The following is an 18,718-nucleotide window of genomic DNA, read 5'->3' on the forward strand; positions in this document are numbered from 1 at the left end:
TATTGAAATTCAAAAGCCAGGCACTTTAGAGATGGCAATTTCATGCTGAATTTCTTAAGACAAGCTCACTCCATACTTGGACTTTTAGCTGGTTTGAGGTTTGATTGCTAGAACCTCAGGGTTATGATGTAGATTCTACATGGACCTACAAACCTCCCAAACTATGCTTTTCACCCTTCAAATCCCAAATCCTTTGGCCCTTCAGAACTCCTAAGCTGATTTCTGGACCAGCAGAGGAGCCAGTTGCACACTGAGTTATAAATTACTTCACACAGTAGGGCTGACAATTAGCACAGGGTGAGCTGAAAGTTTGTTTAGATTGAATTTTGTTCTGGGAAATTTAGTCTTGGGAAAACCCAGAGATGTTAAATTGTTTCTCACAGAGAAGTGTTTTTGCTTGAGTTCCTGCTGTTGGTGGGGGTTAGTACAGACCTTGCTTTGCATTATGCTGATTACTGGGAGCACTTCCTCCTCCTTGATGTCTGAGGCAACTGTCACCAGCTGGAATATTTTGAAGTCCCCCTGAAGTCTCCATGTGGAGCAGAAAACAAAGCACCCTTCAGTGTGGAACTCTGCCATTTCTTAAATCTGAGATGCCATAACAGCATCAAGTCCTTTGATCCGTGTCCTGGTCTTCTGACCAGGCCAGCTGGTCTTCTGACACATTCTCAATTTGTGTGCATCTCCCACGAGTTTCTGTGGGGCTGATGTTTCAGGGAATGAGATGATTTAGCTCATTTTCCTGGCAGTAAAAATCGCCAGTAAAATCTCAGCAACAGCGGGTGTGTGACTGCACCACCCAGAGACCTGGACACTGGCATGAAATTTATGGGTGACTGAACCATCACCCAAAGAAATGACCTCCTTGGAATGACACTGCTAAAATTTTACCTGGTAAATGGTGTCTGCCCCATACGTTGTATTTGTCCTGAACTGCAGCTCTTCAGTTGATGCTTGTACAGACATTACTGAAGGTTTCTTATTTTCTTTTTCTCTTTGTTTTCTTTACAGGTGTGGGCCTGGCTGCTGCAGTCCTTTCCTTTTGGCTAAATATTTACTACATTGTGATTATTTCATGGGCTCTATACTACCTATATAATTCCTTTACCACTGTAAGTGTGTGTGTCAGAAGGCATTTGGAATTTTTGTTGAATGTAAAGCAAAGTGATATAGACATACCTGAGTAATCTGACTCAATATAAATGTGTGAGGTTAGCACAACATGCACAGAACTCTGTAGGATATGTTATTTCTTACTCTAAGAAAAACTGTTTTAAAAATATCCCTTTTTAAATTTTTTTCCTCCACAAAGAAATTTAGAACAGAAAACTGTGAGGAAAACTTTCTATTTCAAGAATGTCAGCGGAGAAATATTAAAAATAGGTTATTTTGGAGCTCTTTTCTTGCATTTTCTTGACGATTTGTTTAAATTTCCTCATCTTAATCTTCAGAGCCACAGCCTTAATTTTATTTTCACCTGCCTCTGCCATTTAATCACAACATCCCTGCTTGCTCCTCTCCTTCCCTGCCAGGCAGCCTCAAGCCATGCTCAGATTTCAGACTCCTTGCCCTGGCAATGCCACCAAGAGCACCAAGACCCCTTTGTGCCCATAGGCCAGTTATTCCCCCCAGAAAAATTCTAGTGTACAATTAATTTTTTATTTTTCCTTCAGTAGCAGCCACACAAACATTATTTCTTTGGGAAATAGTATCACTGCGATGTGGTTTAATATCAGAGGGGGCTTATTAAAGAAATCCCCATGGAATGGGAGGTCTGTGATTTGATTAGCTCTGAACTCCCATTCACTGTTGTTATTTTCGCTTTGTTTTCTTTCCTGTTTGCTTTATTTTTAGCTGCCTTTTTTTTCCCCCCTTCAAGGGTGATTCATCAGCTGAGTAAGTCTTGTCTGATTTGTGGGGTTTGGCCATCTGAGGAAGTACTCTTATATAAGTCTCAATAATTAATGCATCTTTGTTCAATTGTCTCTGCTATAAATGTTGTTCATGCTTGCTTGTTCTCGGCCTTAAAAAATTATCCCTTGACCAAATTTTGCATTAATTGCTGTCTGGGGGTGACAGCACCATTTCTTCTTTGTTATCAGAATTGTTATTGATGTGAAAGGACAGTCATAGTCTGGAAGTGGTGTTCAGGTCCATGTTAAATGAATATTGACTTCTGATTCCTTTGAAACCTCTTATTCTTGTATATAAAACATGCAATGCCCTGATATAACATTTCTGTAGGAGGATTTTTCAAGAACTGCCATCAGAAGGATATTTAAGTTGTGTGCTAAAGAGGTTCATTCTCGTGGATAAGATGTGGAAAGAGGTTCTGCTCCTCAGAACTTCTGAAAGTTGTAATGGAAACATAGAAAATACATGTAGAAAACAAAGTTTACCTTTTTCTGATTATCCCCTGACCTGAGGGGAAAATAAAAATCTCTGATCGATAACCATCACACCTTTATCTCCTCTTGTGCAACAGGAGGTAACAGACCCTGCAGGAGGTCCTTTATGCTGTTTCAATATGCTCTCGTGCTGAGAGGTTCTCAGACCCCAGAGCATTTGGGCTGATACGTTAAAGAAAGGAAGAAATATTTTCATATTTGATTCACACAACTGATATGAAGTTAAATAACTTTTGTGGCAGGCCCAGTGCCCCAGGGAGCCCAGTGCTCTGCAGAGCTCGAGGTGTCTCAGTTCTCCACTCAGCTGTCATTTCTAGTAAAGAGGGAGACACCTGAGTTAATGCTTTGCTTAAAAAGTGTCTGACTTCAGGTTTTTTCTTTCTCCCTCTTGAACAGACTCTTCCTTGGAAACACTGTGAGAACCCCTGGAACACAGACCACTGCTTCTCCAATTACACCTTAGCCAACACCACCAACATGACAAGTGCCGTGGTGGAATTCTGGGAGTAAGACGGTCATTTTTCTCTGTCTCATTGCTGTGCATGTGCAAGGATCAGCTTGTTATCATCCATGTAATATCTTCTGAACCAGTTGCCAAATAAACCGTTCTCTTGGCTTGTTCCAGACGCAACATGCACCAAATGACTGATGGATTGGAAAAGCCAGGGCAAATCCGATGGCCACTGGCAATTACTCTGGCAATTGCCTGGATTCTGGTGTATTTTTGTATCTGGAAGGGGGTAGGCTGGACTGGAAAGGTAAGATTAAAAAGTACTGTAAACACCTTTCAATTAAAAATGCCCATTTTTAGTCAAATATTCTTAAAATTCCTGAGGTAAGAGGCGCTGGGGAGAGTTTCGCTGGCATATCTCCGTGAAGGATTTAATTTCTATTTTCTTGAACTGATACAGCCCATGCTTTTGAAAGAGCTGGCTCCTCTGCACCTAGGGCTGATCACAGTCAGATGCTCTGCTCACTTACAGACTTCTTGGCTTTGCCAGGTATAAAAACTGGCTGAAAATGTGACTGCTGGTTCCTGGGATGGATATTACAGCTACTTTGTGTGGCAATAGAGTGAGGATTCAATATTTTGGCTTCAGTGAGAAACATGCATTTATTGCACAGCTCCTGCTGGGCTTTGATACACGAGGAAGTGTTGGGAAGAGCTACTCCCTCCTTTCCTGGTACTGAATGAGAGATGTAGGAGGCTGTTGCCTTCATGCTGTGCTTCTGGGGGTCTGGCTGGTTGCTGAGTGCAAAATAGAATTTACTAATGAATTAAAGGAAATCATGTTATTGACAGACCTTTCTCCAGGAATGAAAGGGCAAAATGGCAGGAAGAAATCTCAGGGAAATAAAAAACTGCAGCCATGAGGATTCTAACCCAAGTGAAGTGCTGGGATAGAAGACCTCAGGTCTGGTGCAGAGGACTAGGATTTTATTCACACTGAAAGAATGAGCTGTTGAATTTTGACAAGATGGTTGTAACTGTGACCCACTTCAAGCAGCATTTGAGCATGGCCTAGCTGAGCTCAGACCAAGCCATTTTGTTTCTCCTTTTACAAAGATGAAAAATAAGAAGGCTGTTTTTTGCCTTTGGAGTCTGAATTTGTAGTGTCTTTTTTTGGTTAGGTTTTTGAAAAGGCAAGGGAGTGGGAGGCTGTGTATCATAACATAGATGAGAACAGAGTGGGAAAAATAAGCTGACAGATGTTGTTTTACGAGCAGGGTGCTGGTGCCATGATCTTTGTGCTTTTGGGACTTCCCCTTGTTAAATATAAATACAAAAAAAAAAAAAGTGCGAGCCCCTCATGTGAAAATATCCTAATCTACTATACTCCACCTTCAGAAAAATAGGCAAGAGCCACCTGCCTTTAGACATGGTCTTCAGGGAATTCTAGAGCAGGCACTCCCCTTCCCACATCGAGCTTTTCCACTGATAAATGCTTCAATTTTAAGAGTCAGCCTCAGTTGCTGTTACAGGTTTTCAGGGAGCAGTATGTTCTGAAGTGTTAACAAGCACAGATCATTCTTCCTTCCATACTTACCATGTCTTGTTTCTTCACATCAGGTTGTTTATTTCTCTGCTACTTATCCCTATGTTATGCTGCTTATCTTGTTCTTCCGTGGTGTAACACTGCCTGGAGCAAAGGAAGGCATTTTATTCTATATAACTCCCAACTTCAGTAAACTTTCAGACTCTGAGGTAAATATTCAACCCTCGTGAACAAAAGTTTCACTGCTAACTGTTCCCCTTTCAGACATATGACCTGCTCCTCAAGTGCAGAAACAGATTTTTAAAAAAATTATTTCCTGCAATCAGGTTTGGCTGGATGCTGCCACACAGATTTTCTTCTCCTACGGGTTGGGTCTTGGTTCACTGATTGCCCTTGGAAGTTACAACCCTTTCCACAATAATGTTTACAGGTAAGCAGATGACTGCACATATTGCAGTGGCACTTGCCTGTCTCAGCTGGAGCTGGATTCGGTCTTTCTGTGCACTAGATCATTGAAATAAAGCGTAGTAGTTGAATATTAAATGTCATATCTGACTAGGGATAAGATGTATAACTGCATTTACACTAATGGGAGAGACAGTATGATTTACCCAGCATGAAATGGAAGCCAAACCGTGAAATCCTAAATCACGAAATCTTTTCCCAGGAAGAAGCAAAGACAATTTTCTTTCCCCGCTGTTTAAAGTGCTTTACCTTTATTTCAGGGACTCCATCATTGTGTGCTGCATAAACTCATGCACGAGCATGTTTGCTGGCTTTGTCATCTTCTCCATCGTTGGATTCATGGCAAATGTCACAAAGAGGCCTATTGCAGATGTTGCAGCATCAGGTATCCAATATATTTTTCCCTGAGTGGTGCAGTGGCATCAGTTATTTCTCGTTTGCACGTTGTATCCAAGTTGTAACTGTTCAAAATCCCTCCCTCGAAGTTCCCTGTCCCTTCAGTCTGGCTGCAAAAGGCAGAGCATCGTTCCAAACCTCTCTGGGCAGCACCAGCAAGGTCATTTCATGTCCAGCTGCCTGGTGCTCTCAGGCCCTGGAGTGGAGTGATGAGCCTGGGCTGACACAAGGAATGCTGCTGAGCACTGGGATTACAGGGAATGTGTTTACAGGAGGTGGCAGCACAGTTTGCTGCTTCAGTGCTTGGCTGTGACATCAAATTATGAGCCTCCTGCTACTGGAATTCTTAAAATATAACTCCAGGAGGAATGGTGGTCATTATGGGGTGGTTTTTTTGAGCCAATATTTTCAAATTCAGTTAGGTTTTAAATTCCTTTTCCAAAGGCTGAGAGCCCTTTGAGGCAGATGCAGTTCTCACCTACAGTTCAGACCTGCAGCTTTTTTTCTGGAACCCTTTATTATGAAAGTCATTTTATTTAGGGCAGTGAGATGTCCATGGAAGGATTATGCTATTCTTTGCAGTTTCTTGACTGTCTTCCAGATGAAAAAGCTTAAAGCAGCAGAGCAGATGGTTGCCCTAACCCAGCTGGTGCACCAGATACTCACTTAGCAGTTCTGGCCACAGGGAGGGATCTGATAACTGAAAGCTTGTTTGGAAGTCACTGGTGGACAAAATATGTCTAACTATCCTAGCAAACATTGGTGAAATATTTCCTTAGTTAGGAAAGTAGAGAATTTAAGCCCTAAAAATAGTCTTCAATAAGCTGCACATCCAAAGAAATTAGGTACAAAATGATGATGGCATAAGCTGTTATCAAAAAAATGCTCTGGAAAGTCAGTGGTGTGTGAAATAAGCTTTTTGGATTTATGTATTTGATACAGATATAACTGTAGAAAGGCCACACCTGCAAACAGAACAACATTTTTACATCCTATTAAGCTCCTAAGTGCATTTGAAGGTACTTAAGATAACAGACTTCTGAAAGATGCCCATGACCTCCTAATTGCACTAATTGCAAAGGATATTTGAAAATCTGACTCTTTAATTAAGGCTTATGTTTCTCCTGGCAAACTCAGAAGCTGGTGCTTCATTTTAGCCCCTACAAGATAGGTTGTTTTGCCATCTTTTATACAACTTTTTAAAACAAATGATATTATTAAAAGCTGTGGCTGCGTTTCTGTGGAATGTGTAAGAGAGCAAAATTAACATATTTATTTGAAGTTTATTTTGCTGTTAGCAGTGCCATTTGGAAGGCTTTCCAATCATATCTGCTCTCGCTAGCAAATGATTGCTTCAAACTCCTCATTGCACTGAGTTTGACAATTCTAGTGCTAATGCCAGTCCTTGCTCCAAGCACTTACCACATTCAGACTTTTAGTGAGAACTGAAAAATCAGAGACCCACCTTAGATGAGGCACGTGAACTTTATTTCTGTGATTATTTAGTTTGCTACAGATTTCCCTCTTAACCTGACATCAGCTGTTTTCCAGCTATGCTATGAGAACAAAAAGAGCTCCTTTCTAAATACTAATTTATATCCTCCTTCCAACACTATGCCCCCCTCAGCAGTTAGCAGGAACACCAGTGAAAAAGTTTGCCCATTCACAGCTATATAGCTTATTAAAATGAGTATTTTAAGATAAGTAACGAAATGGAACAGCAGGAAAGTGTCTGAAAAGTGTCTTCATTTCCTGAGATGTCTTTGCTTCTCTTCTGAACTACTTGGTGCAAGGCAGAAGATCACAGCTATCAATAACTGCTTGAGGGGAGAGAGAGCTGGAAGATGTAACCCCAGCCAAGGATAACATTCCCTGCCTTTGCTATACAAAGGTGTCAATCAGGAGCAGCTTCTGAACTGTATCCAGTGTTCTGGTTGGTTGGTTTGGGGGTTTTGGGGGATGTTTTTTTTTCTTGATTGTTTATTTTGGTGGGTTCATTTTAAAAGCAAGGTACAAGCACCACCCTCTCAGTGAAGACTGATGGGCTGAAATCCCTGCTCAGGTGCTGCATCCATGGCTGGACCATTCCAATAAACCTCAAACTTGTCACCCACAGGAGCAGAGAATCCCAGCACCAACCCATCACATTGATGTTTTCTCTCCTGTTTCTCCTCCCAGGCCCTGGACTGGCATTTCTGGCTTATCCAGAAGCAGTGACACAGTTACCAATTTCTCCTTTGTGGGCAATACTGTTCTTCTCCATGTTGCTCATGCTCGGGATTGACAGTCAGGTAAAACTGGTGTGAAAATGAATAAACCAGACACATTTTCTGCAGCTGTGTTGTGCAAGGTTGCCCTGTCCCTGTGTACTCTGCAGAAAGGTTTCTGAAATAATCACACAAAGAAAAAACTGAGGAAAAACCCAAGGTTCCAGCACCCTGGGATAGTAAAAAAATGATGTTAAGACACTTTTTTGTTTTTACAGACTGTCGGAAACATATGTAAAATGGGCAGAAAATTTGTTGTGCAGGCAAAAGGAACTTTTCTTTGAAATATTCACTGTTAAATCACGATATTAAATATACCTTTGCAATGTTCAGCTATGTAGGAGGCACTGGGACATATTTTACAAGATTTAGATGCCACAAATATTGCTGGAAGAACTTACTGGAGCAAAAAGATGCAGCACACATTTTAAGCTTATGAATGTCTGGAGCAAATTCACTGGGCAGTGGGGTTGTTACTGAGGACATTCCATGTCCTGGTGTGTTCTGAATCACTTTCCAATGGTAAGGATTTGTTGGTTCAGGATTTAGCAAGGTTGTACAAGGTATCTGACAGCTGGAAATGTGTGGGAAGGCACAGCCTAGGGGTTTTGCAAATCCAAATAAGATATTCTCCAGAATGTCTGGATTAAACAATTAAATCATTAAGTCATGGAACCATTTAAAATGTTTATTGTGACATGAAAAAAAAAACCACAACCCCACAGCACGAGATAAAACCCTTTAGAAAGGACTAAGCAAGGTTCAACAAAAGCATTTGATAATCAGTACTAATTGTAATGTAGGTAATAACCATCCTGTCAGCACCAAGGAGAGCACCCTGCCTTATTTTGCAAAGCATACTTTGAGGACTTTGGGAAGTGCCTCCTGCCTTCTGAACTGTTTGGTCACCTTTGTGTGACCAACCCTTGCAAATGTTTTAATCTTCTGGCCATCAGCTGCAGTTGGCAAACCAGCACCTCACAGTTCTCAGCACAACCTTCACAGCACATCAAGGAGTATGGGATTTACTGGCTTAACACCCTCACAGTCTTTCAGTAGAGAAAAATCCATCATTTTCTATAAATCCAAGCTGACTTCAGACTGTGAACCAAAACACAAAAAGACCAAGAGGGCATTTTATCCTGGGAGATGAAAGGAAGTTGAACATTTATATTTTCTGTTTCTTTGTCTTTCAGTGAGCTTCAGGCTTGACATTAAAACCTATTGCTCAATCTGGGGGGAAACTGCTGAGAAATTAATTAGGTCAAAAATATTCTTGAAAGAACTTGTCTCTAGGCAACTAAGAGCTGAGAAAGATAGTCTAATATTATTAAAAAGAATATATATCTACAGGCTGTCATACTTTCTGCATTTTCTGTCTGTCAGTGAAACGTTTCATACACTGTAATTTACAGGAGCTGTAACTACTGGTTGAATTCTGATTGCACTGCTGAAAATTAATAAAACTTTACATACACTCTGGTTTTCACAGTTTCAACCATAATGATAAATTTGTCTGAATATATACATATCTGAATATGTACATTTATGCACTTTATTTATCTGAAGTGTGGCCATGCTTTCTGTTTGGAGGGCACACCCTTGGCAAAAATGTTTTCTGGGGATACAAATAACGTTTGATTTATTACATATGAGAATGAATCTCGTGCCTCTAACCTTCACCATGATGCACCAATCTGATTAGACTTTCTGTGTCTGTTGTCTTTCATATATGTGAGTAAATCACATACAGAAGAAGTGATTTTTGTAGGACCAAGGAGTCAAATCCCTCAACTGTAGGTGTATCATCTTGATGAGAAGAAAGAGCACTTTCTGCTCACAGAGCAAATGCCATAGTTCATAGTTTGGAATTCTGAGTGTTTTCCAAGCTGGAAATCTTTTGGCACAGATCTTTTTGGGGAGAAACATGGATTTTCAGGAGCACAGCTTCCACCGAAGCCAAGTGAATTTTCATTTATCGTTGAATGGGTGCAGCCTTAGGCCACTGATGGGTACAATTGAAAACTCCTCCCCTAAATGTAATCCTGCAGTGCATTGCATTGTATTTCTGTCCACCTTCCCCTGCAGTTCTGCACTGTGGAAGGATTCATAACAGCTTTGGTGGATGAATTTCCCAAGTTACTGCGCAACCGGAGGGAAATCTTCATCGCTCTCGTGTGCATTGTTTCCTACCTGATAGGGCTGTCCAATATCACTCAGGTATGTGCTGGGGGGCACTGGGATCCGTGTCTGACATACAGAATCCCTGCACTGAAGTTCAGGGATCCTCCCTCCACACTGTAGACAGATTTCAGGCAGCAGACATGAACTTGTAAGTGTGAAATGCCTGTGGCCTGTGGATGAGGTGTGTGCTGCAGGGTTCAGGTGACAAAAAAATGCACATCTCTGCACCCTTACAGTCCAAAAAGTGGCAGCTGGGGATGTTGACATCGCTCCTAGATTGCAAACTATTTGAGGGGAATGATTGAATTATTAAACAAAAAGTACTGAAGTGAAATTAAACCAGTTAATTAGATTCTGGCAGCAATCTTAATCTTTGACCTCAAGCCTTCTAAAACTTTAACCCTTTCTCTTTAATTAATTTACACTAATATATCCCTAACCTGTTCACCACCATTATTTTGTAGCTTACATTTTAATCTATCTTGAAATTGGAGTCCTTACTATATTTTTAATGCTCCCTTCTTATATTTCAGGGTGGAATCTATGTGTTTAAGCTTTTTGACTACTACTCTGCCAGCGGAATGAGTCTCTTGTTCCTTGTATTCTTTGAGTGCATCTCAATATCCTGGTGCTATGGTAAACAACATGTTTTTATTTTTTCCCTAAGTTTTGCACATCATAAGGATACTTCACCTTCTGATCTGTTGGTTTGTGTGTGCACATGCTGAGGGTGGAACTGAACTTGGCCGTGGTTTCTGTGCGTGTAATTCCACTGGGGACTCAAAGTTGGCTTGTGGGGGGTACTGCTGCCTCTTTAAACACCCCATTTAGAGGCCTGGAAGTCACTGTGTCAGCAATATTAAGCAGCTGACATCTCATCTCTTTTCTCATCCCCCTTTCTTGACTAACCTTGATCTGCAGAGGTGCTTGGTGTTGCTGTTCTCAACATAATGTCTTAGGGCTTTGGAGCTTTGTAATGTTTCCTCTCCAGAAATGGCTCTGTCACACCAGGATCTTGCAGTGAGACTCAGTTAGGGCTTAACTACCCCAAAATATCCAGAATCTGGACTGGCAGGCACTGGCCATACAGATTAATAGATCTGTGTCATATCTTTCCATGTGACCTTAGTTTCTGTGTCAGCTCGTACAAGGAGCTGCTCCAACAATCACCAAGGCACTTCAGTTTGTGTTACACAACTGATTGAAAGCTGGATAACTGGAGTCCTCCTCCTGGATTTTAGTGGGATTGAGAGGATGGAACAGCATTTTATAGGGGAGAGATACTGCTGATGAATCCAGGAAATGCAAATGGAAAAATACACCAGCTCCATAGTGAAGAAATCAAAGTTATAAACACTGTGGTAGGCAGACCTTCAGGAAGCTGATGGACAGCAGCAACAAGAGGGCTCCTCTTTGATTTCATATCCACTTCTGCATGTATGTGGGGTGCACCAGAGTGAAGCTGGTTGGTGCTAGGATGGGTTGGGTTCTTCTCGTAATCTAACTTGTAAGATACATTCTAAATTTCTCATTCTAAGGAGAGTTTAAATTAACCAAGGGTGGGGTTTTTTGGATCTCACCTTCACATGTACAAACTTCCTTGGTCTTTGCATGGGAATGAGTTTGCAGGCCTCTATTTAATTAATGGGGATATGAAGGAATGAGATCAGGTGATTTTTGGTGCTTCTGAGTTTGCATACTTTTTCCCATTCAGATAGGTGAAAAGTTAGGTTGGGATCTGTGTAGAGCTTCCAAATATATCTCATCTTTATGACAGTGTCTTAGAACCACTGAGCTTTTAGTTGACTCAGTCACCTGATACATTTCTATACTGTTTCTTATTTCTATATTTAGGTGTTAATAGATTTTATGACAACATCCAAGAGATGGTGGGATACAGACCCTGCATCTGGTGGAAACTCTGCTGGTCCTTTTTCACTCCTATCATTGTGGCAGTAAGAAACAAACTTTTATTTGTTAAATGTTAAATGAGGTGGCCCGTGTGCTACAGAATTCTCATTTCCACCCCCACAGGTTCATATTAACTCTGACCTCATTCCTTTTTTAAGGATTTCAGCAATTCCACTGAAGGCAATTAGCAAAAAAAACCCAGAGTCATTAGAGGAAGTTTGTGCCCTAAAAAAAGAAGCCAATATTTTCTTGTATTAGACCTCTGGAAATGGCAGCTAGTCAAGAGTTTCATTGGCAGAGATAGAAAACTGTAAAAAGCAAACTTTGACCATTTCTTGTATTCTTAAAATTTTACAATATCTCTAAAGTCTTAATTTTCCATACACACAGAGATACCCATCTTGTGTAAACTGAATTCCTTCACAGGCACTTATTCTGGTGACAGAGAAGGGTTATAAACTGAAAATCTTCTCTCATGGGATTCTGTGGCTTATATTAACCACTTTTACACCCCTGGCAAACTTTGCAAGGAATTTGTGTATTGGAAACCAGAGGATATTCTTTTCCTGATTCCATCCCATACAGTATATCGTGAAGTAATAGGCAAAGAAATGTAAGTTTACTGCACATAATATAGTTAACCCAAATGCAATATAAAAAACTAATCAAGCAGCCACTAGTACACATGACACAATACTTGCCACTCACTGACATTTCTCTGATAGTCCCATGCAGGTAACCATGGAAAAGCAAATGAGGAGCACTGAAGGAGACACAGGAATGTGTTTATGTTGAGGGTTCCTTGAGTCATCCCTACCCACACGAAGGCAGCTTTCATCTTGCTAAAAACAAGCGTTCAGGAAGGCATAAGAAATGCATTTTTTTGTTTATTTTAGTGGTACAGTAGGAAGGTGACCAACACTGTACGTAAACCTGAGCAGATTTCTCCTGTCCTGTAAAGTCCTCGGCAGAATTTGCTGCCAGTCAAGTTCAGGAGTGATGGTATGGTGATAAAATCTGCCCCTCTGCATTCTCCTCTGGGAATACCTTCTGCACAAAGGATCAGCCTGGGATGAGAACGAGCTCCCTTCTCTCCTGGGTCGCTCTAGCAAGGTTTCCCTGATGCAGGTTGATTTAGACACTTGGAACAGGCCAGGATAGGAGTCTTCCCTGGGAATACCATGTTTGCCAGCCACCGTTTGGAAACAACACAAAAGCAACCCACGGATGCTGCTGCTCAATGGCACAGTGCTCAGGTGTGTGGGTATTCCCAGGAGCCCACTTTCCCCACACCCCCATCCCTCTGGCTCTGTGCAGGCTATCAGAGGAATTTACTAGCACCAGTGGATGCCCCCAGCAGGATACCTGGATAATCTTAGATGCAGGTTATGTGTATGAAAACAATGTTAACGCGAAACATTCATTTTGGTGAGAAGTTGCTTGGGAAACTCCAGAAAAAAACTCTTGAAGCCAGAACACTCTGGGAATATCATTCAAGTCTTCCTTTCCACTGTGTTTTGCAGGGAGTGTTTATCTTCAGTGCTGTCCAAATGACTCCCCTCACGATGGGAAGTTATGTTTTCCCAAAGTGGGGCCAAGGAGTTGGCTGGTTCATGGCTTTGTCTTCTATGGTGCTGATACCAGGCTACATGGCATATATGTTTCTAACCCTGAAAGGCTCCTTAAAACAGGTAAGTCTCTTTTTCCTGACCATCTTCAGACCTGTGCACACTGATCAAAGCTTGCTGGGCAGTTATTTTCTGTCACATGTTTCTCCCTTGCTTAGCCCAGTTATTTTGCATCAAGATGAAAAACATAAAAGGAAGTACCAACCAGAAAAAAAGACAAGAGAGTGTCTTTGCCATCTGTTGTTAAACATAATTGCCCATGTTATGTGTGGTCTTTATCTCTGGTTTGACAGTTGCAGACACTTTGCATTCCAGCTCCTTACACCTAGAAAACAAAGTAGCAGTTTATGAAATATGTAAATGTGTCCTAATTAATGCAAGGCATACTGTCATGAATCAGGGCAGGGGATGCTCTGGGGAACTGGAATCAAACTCTTAGGACTAATCCACGTAACTCTTGTTTTGACTGTCTGCTCAGTGACCCTGTTTGGCATCTCCCTGTAATGTGATCAAAGACTTGAGCTCCTGCTCTGCACTGCACCTGTCCTGAGTTACACCTTGCTCTGCTGCAGCAGGCAGGAGGGACACGAAAAATCTTGGGAGCACTTCCCTTTAGTCTTCATGTAAGGGATTTCTGTGAATGATTACTTCATGAAGAACACTAGAAGCCCTTTTCTCGTTGAACTGTGCTCTCAGCCTCTCCCTGACTCCTTATTCCAATTTTTGCAAGGAGATGACACTTCTCATGTAAGAGAGGCTTAAGTCAGTTTTAAGGTCCTCAGAGGTGTGCTGCTAAAGGACTGGGAACTGTTGATAAGGTTACTGACCCACACACTGTTCAGTAACCACCTACAATCACCATATCTAATTTTTTCTAATCTGGGTGCACCCTCATTTTTCCCTCTCGAGCTCGTGCTGTGCCTAACAGCCCCTTCTTCAACCCAACTGCTGAAGCTTCCATCTCTGCCTCTGTGCTTGTGGGAGCCAAACAGTGTCACAATGAGTTTGTCAGTGTCTCTGGAAAATTCTGGAGTCAGCTGACAGAGCCATCTTTGCAAAGGGCCAGATGATCTTTAGCAGAATTGACGTGTAATGCCTCATGAAATCCTCAGACCTTCATCCAAATATTTGTCTTCAGCAAATTTTAAAAGACTCAGGCTTCAAAGAGGTCTACAAAAAATTTCTAGGTTCTTAACTCCTACGTTTTGAATATCTCTCCTTACGTCTTACAAAAACATTTATGTGCAAAGGGAGAATTGTTGCTCTAAAATACAGCTGCTGTTTGGGCAGAACTGTGTAAGAATTTGGTAAAAGTTCCTCATCTCAGTATTGCTGTGGATTAAGGTCTTGTTTTTGAAAGCACTGACAACCAACCAGGTTGCAGGTAATGGGAGGGACCTGCACCAGTGACAGGCTCTGAGGATCTAAACTGGTCCCCCTGCAGTCTCTCCTCATTTCTTTTCCCTAGGAAAGCCCCCTTGTTAATGCCTGCTGGCACCCAACATTTTGCACGGGGTCTTTCAGCTCCTGCTGTCACACTGAGAACAGAGCTAAGCCTCTGTCCAGTAGGTGTGGCTTGGTGCTATGGCTTAGACAGGCAGTTGCAATTCTAGTTCTAATGCCTCAGAGAAAGTGTTTAGGATTGTCTTTAAAAATAATTAAAAAAAAAAAAGCAAACTCAGAAACAGTTTTTTGGCTGCCTCACATTTATTGTTGTCCTTTAAACAGCGTATCCAAGTGATGATTCAGCCAAGTGAAGACATCACTCACCCTGAAAATGGGCCAGACCAGGCACAACAGAGCAACTCTGCTAACAAAGAAGCCTACATCTAAACTTCTATATTGTAAAAGTACCACTCCTACTCCAGAAAAACAAAAAAATATGGTTGAATATGACCACAAAATTATGTCTGAGAATATAATTACCTACCTCTAGTGGCAAAAAAAAAAAATATATATAAAAAAATTAAAAAAAAAAAGAGAAAAAAAAGCAACAAGGTCATCTCCACTCTAAGGGAATCACCAAGGGTATGATCCAGCCATCATGCGAGCTCAGATGTTGACAGTGTTTTTGTGTTCTCCGGCAATCCACAGACTGTTAATGTTTTTATCCGTTCACAATAATAGTTGCATACCTTGGAATTTGTAAATTGATGTGCCAAGACCTTTTTAATCTACCTTTTAGCACGACTATTTGAAGTTTTGTGCTGCTGATTTTTAGTAGTTTATCACTGTTTCTTACCGCTGAATCCCAAGACTGTTATTTCCGACTTTGCAGGAGTAAAATTAAGTTTGGGTTGTTTTGTACAAAAAAGAATGAAGTATTTTGTAAACAAGTGATTTCCAGTGAAAAAATCTGCCCTTAAAATTTGTTCCAGCTGAGGCCATTTGGGGGGGAAGAGACTTCCTTCAATGAACAGCAGCCACAGCCTTTATAAACATTCCTAGTGTAAATTGAGCTGTCTGTGGCAGTACAGCCCAGGCTGCTCACTGGCTGTACTCTGCCTTTCAGGTGACTTTCAGATAAGGTCATAAACTTCTTTAAAAATACACATACTGTTTCTTATAAAAAGAAGGTATCTTTGTGAATAAACACGTGAATCGCAGATGTTAGAGGCATAAATATGAATTTTAACTTTTTTAGCAAAGTAATATCCAAGAGCTCTTAGAGATTCCCAGGAGTAAAATGCAAAGGATTTGCAACAGAAGCTCAGAGTGCTTGAGCTATTATTATGATGTTATTATTATCCTACTATTATTGCATTGTCACCAAAAAGAAACCAAAACAATGGCTTAAAGATCGAAGTAAGTTCTAATTTAGGATTCCAGTCTCAGATGTTCTTTTTTTAAGGACTTTTAACAGTTCCTAATGAGCAAAACACAGAATCTGGATGGGTTAGCACTTTGGGAGCAGCTCCATTTTGATTTCCACGTGACTTGGTGGTGGGGAAGGCACAAGGCACAGCTATTTCCATGCGATGCAATCCCGCTCTGGGCTCCCTCTGCATTTGCCACACAGCCAGGAAAGCCCGGCCAGCCCCTGGAATTTTTCCCTGTGTGGGGAATGCAGCGTTGGCCCCGTATGGCATCTCTCATTTGGCAGCTATATGACAGGCACGGAGGATTATGGAGAGTGCAGTAGCTGATGTTTGATTGTAAATGACTGTGACAGAACTGTGCAATGAAACATGCTTTTCAGCAACTTTTTGTGCACCGTACAATGTTAGATAGCACAATTTATGTAGAACTACTACGTGAAAAAAAAAAACATGTTACCTGTGAATGTTGGGTTTTTTTGTTGTTTTCGTCTGAAGGTGACAAACATGTTCTTGCAATAAGGTATTATTCTCAGAATGTCAAGCACATTATGTAGAAATAATATATATATATAATACACATGTATTTCAAACTACATCATAAAATTTCTGAGTATGTTCAGTAGATTCTAAACTGTTTCATAGATCAACTGTAAAATACTACGAGATCTAAGCTACATCCTAAAAGGCCATAGCTGAGATGCAAACATCCTGTAAGTCTTCGGGGTTTGTGTACATTCTACACAAACATTACACATGATACATGCACATCATAATTGTGAATTTCATTAGACTAAGGATAAAAATTCAAACTTTCTCTTTATTGTTTAATGTAATCAAGTCCCATGTTGTTCTAAGAAAAATGCAGTATTTAATGTTTGATTGTAAACAATTATGACAGATGTTTGACAGACCTGCTCTTTAGCAAAAAGCTGTACAAACGTATCACATAGCACAAACTAGTGTTGTAGAACTACTGTGTGTAAACTGTGAATAGCTGTATCTTTTTTGTAGTACTTGCCCTGAAAAAGAAAGATTATTGTATGATCATATATGCTTTTTGCAATAAGGAAATATCCAACACCAGGCAAATCTATCTCTATATAAAAATATATATGTAATATATACATATTCAAAAATATATACAGAGCCTGTTTAAAAGAGTACAGTATTATTTAGTAAATTGCAACCTGTTCTATGGACCAAATGTAAAATATTTATAAATTAAGATGCATTTTAAATGTCTATAAACGGTGTCATAATTAAAGCACGATTGTTATGTAAGTTTCCAAGAGTTTAGAGGAAAAAGAATAAAGGTTATATTATACATTAAACTCAGAATTTTGCAGTCTTTCATTACACAAACCCAAAGTATGTTAATTTTCTGCGAAGCAAGTTCCAAATGTGTCATATATATATATATATAAATATCCTTTAAATATCAAAATGCTGTATCCCACTTGTAATGCATATAATTAATCCATGCTATTTCTATGCTGTAATTAGTATGTGCATACATTATGCAGGGAGCTTAAAAGGTGACAGTTAATAGCCCTTCCTGGCATCCTGCTGCTTTAATTCTCCCGCGGGAAGATGGCAGACCAGGGATAAAAAACCTGGATTTTGAAATGACCATTCCTCAAGTGCACTTGTGCGGATGCTTTGGGGTGTGAGCTGCAGCACCTGATGTCCCTGACCTCGGAGCCATCCCAGGCTGATGAAGCAGCACCTGGATACTCCACAGACAGATGATCCACTGCTACAAAAAAAATCCCCCAGAAACCTGGCTCCCTGTCCTGGCAGGGTGAGAAGATGCAGAGCTGCGCCCGTGTGATGCTGTGGAGGGATTGGCTGCTCCTGGGCTCGGAATTTAATTATCTCACTGCAGAATTGGAGCAGGACTGCATGCTGGGGAAGAGCCTGAGCAATTTAGAGAACTTGATTAGAATTGAGAACACTCCCGATAGAGGCGTCTGAAATCATACATAGGCTTCAGTTCCAAACTGCTGACCTTAGAAAGGAGCACTTTGGTGCTGGAGCACACGGCGAGGGCAGAGCTCCAAAGCAGGCTGGGGAGGAAGGGCAGCAGCAGGGAGGGGAGGCCAGACGTTGTTCTGGAAATGGGGGATGGAGCAGCTTCCATGCTTTTGAAGTGCAGGGGGAAATGTGAGCTGTGTTTCATGTTTAACCCCCGGGCACTGGGTCCTGTGGCCGTGCCCTGCCGCAAGGGAAAAGCCGAGGGCTGCAGCCGAGAGCAGGGGGCCGTGCTTAGTGATGGGTGGGCAGGGGGCAACGGGGGGCTGAGGAGCAGGAAGGATGTTGTGTTAGTGCCGTGATATTTCCGTGTTCTCCTGGAGGAATTTTCTCTTGCCACGTTGCAGAAATCCCAACAGCAACTCAACAAGAAAAATGCAAATAAGGTCACTTCTCCCCTACAGGACTGCAGGATGCCCTGAGAGAAATCTATGTCCTTGCTCGTCAGGAGTATTAGTTCAGCTACATGTGCTTTTATTCTAAAATAACATTGTGTTGCTTTGGGGTTTTTTTGTTTGTTTGTTTTAAGCCTGATTATTTCTGTTTTGTTCTGCTCAGGCCACAATGGCATTACAATTAACTATTACAATTGCTCAGTTCCCACTACTGGCT

General features: G+C 41.1%; 1 protein-coding gene across 3 annotated transcripts in view; it reads left to right on the top strand.

Annotated features, from left to right (window-relative positions):
• SLC6A1 (solute carrier family 6 member 1) overlaps window positions 1-17,406 on the top strand; it is a 58,166-nt gene extending 40,760 nt beyond the window's left edge. For all 3 annotated transcript variants that reach the window (XM_018084872.2, XM_029964660.1, XM_018084871.2), the window contains exons 4-15: window positions 1,012-1,112; window positions 2,805-2,914; window positions 3,034-3,166; window positions 4,480-4,614; window positions 4,732-4,835; window positions 5,131-5,255; window positions 7,445-7,557; window positions 9,622-9,753; window positions 10,251-10,353; window positions 11,572-11,672; window positions 13,152-13,319; window positions 14,985-17,406. In XM_018084872.2, coding sequence (XP_017940361.1) covers window positions 1,012-1,112; window positions 2,805-2,914; window positions 3,034-3,166; window positions 4,480-4,614; window positions 4,732-4,835; window positions 5,131-5,255; window positions 7,445-7,557; window positions 9,622-9,753; window positions 10,251-10,353; window positions 11,572-11,672; window positions 13,152-13,319; window positions 14,985-15,089 — 1,430 coding nt within the window. In that variant the 3' untranslated portion in view covers window positions 15,090-17,406. The remainder of the gene's footprint in view (window positions 1-1,011; window positions 1,113-2,804; window positions 2,915-3,033; window positions 3,167-4,479; window positions 4,615-4,731; window positions 4,836-5,130; window positions 5,256-7,444; window positions 7,558-9,621; window positions 9,754-10,250; window positions 10,354-11,571; window positions 11,673-13,151; window positions 13,320-14,984) is intronic.
• The last annotated feature ends 1,312 nt before the right edge of the window (window positions 17,407-18,718 follow it).

The sequence above is a fragment of the Manacus vitellinus genome, unplaced genomic scaffold (genome assembly GCF_001715985.3).
Source record: "Manacus vitellinus isolate BGI_N305 unplaced genomic scaffold, ASM171598v3 scaffold_77_pilon, whole genome shotgun sequence".
Lineage (NCBI taxonomy): Eukaryota > Metazoa > Chordata > Aves > Passeriformes > Pipridae > Manacus > Manacus vitellinus.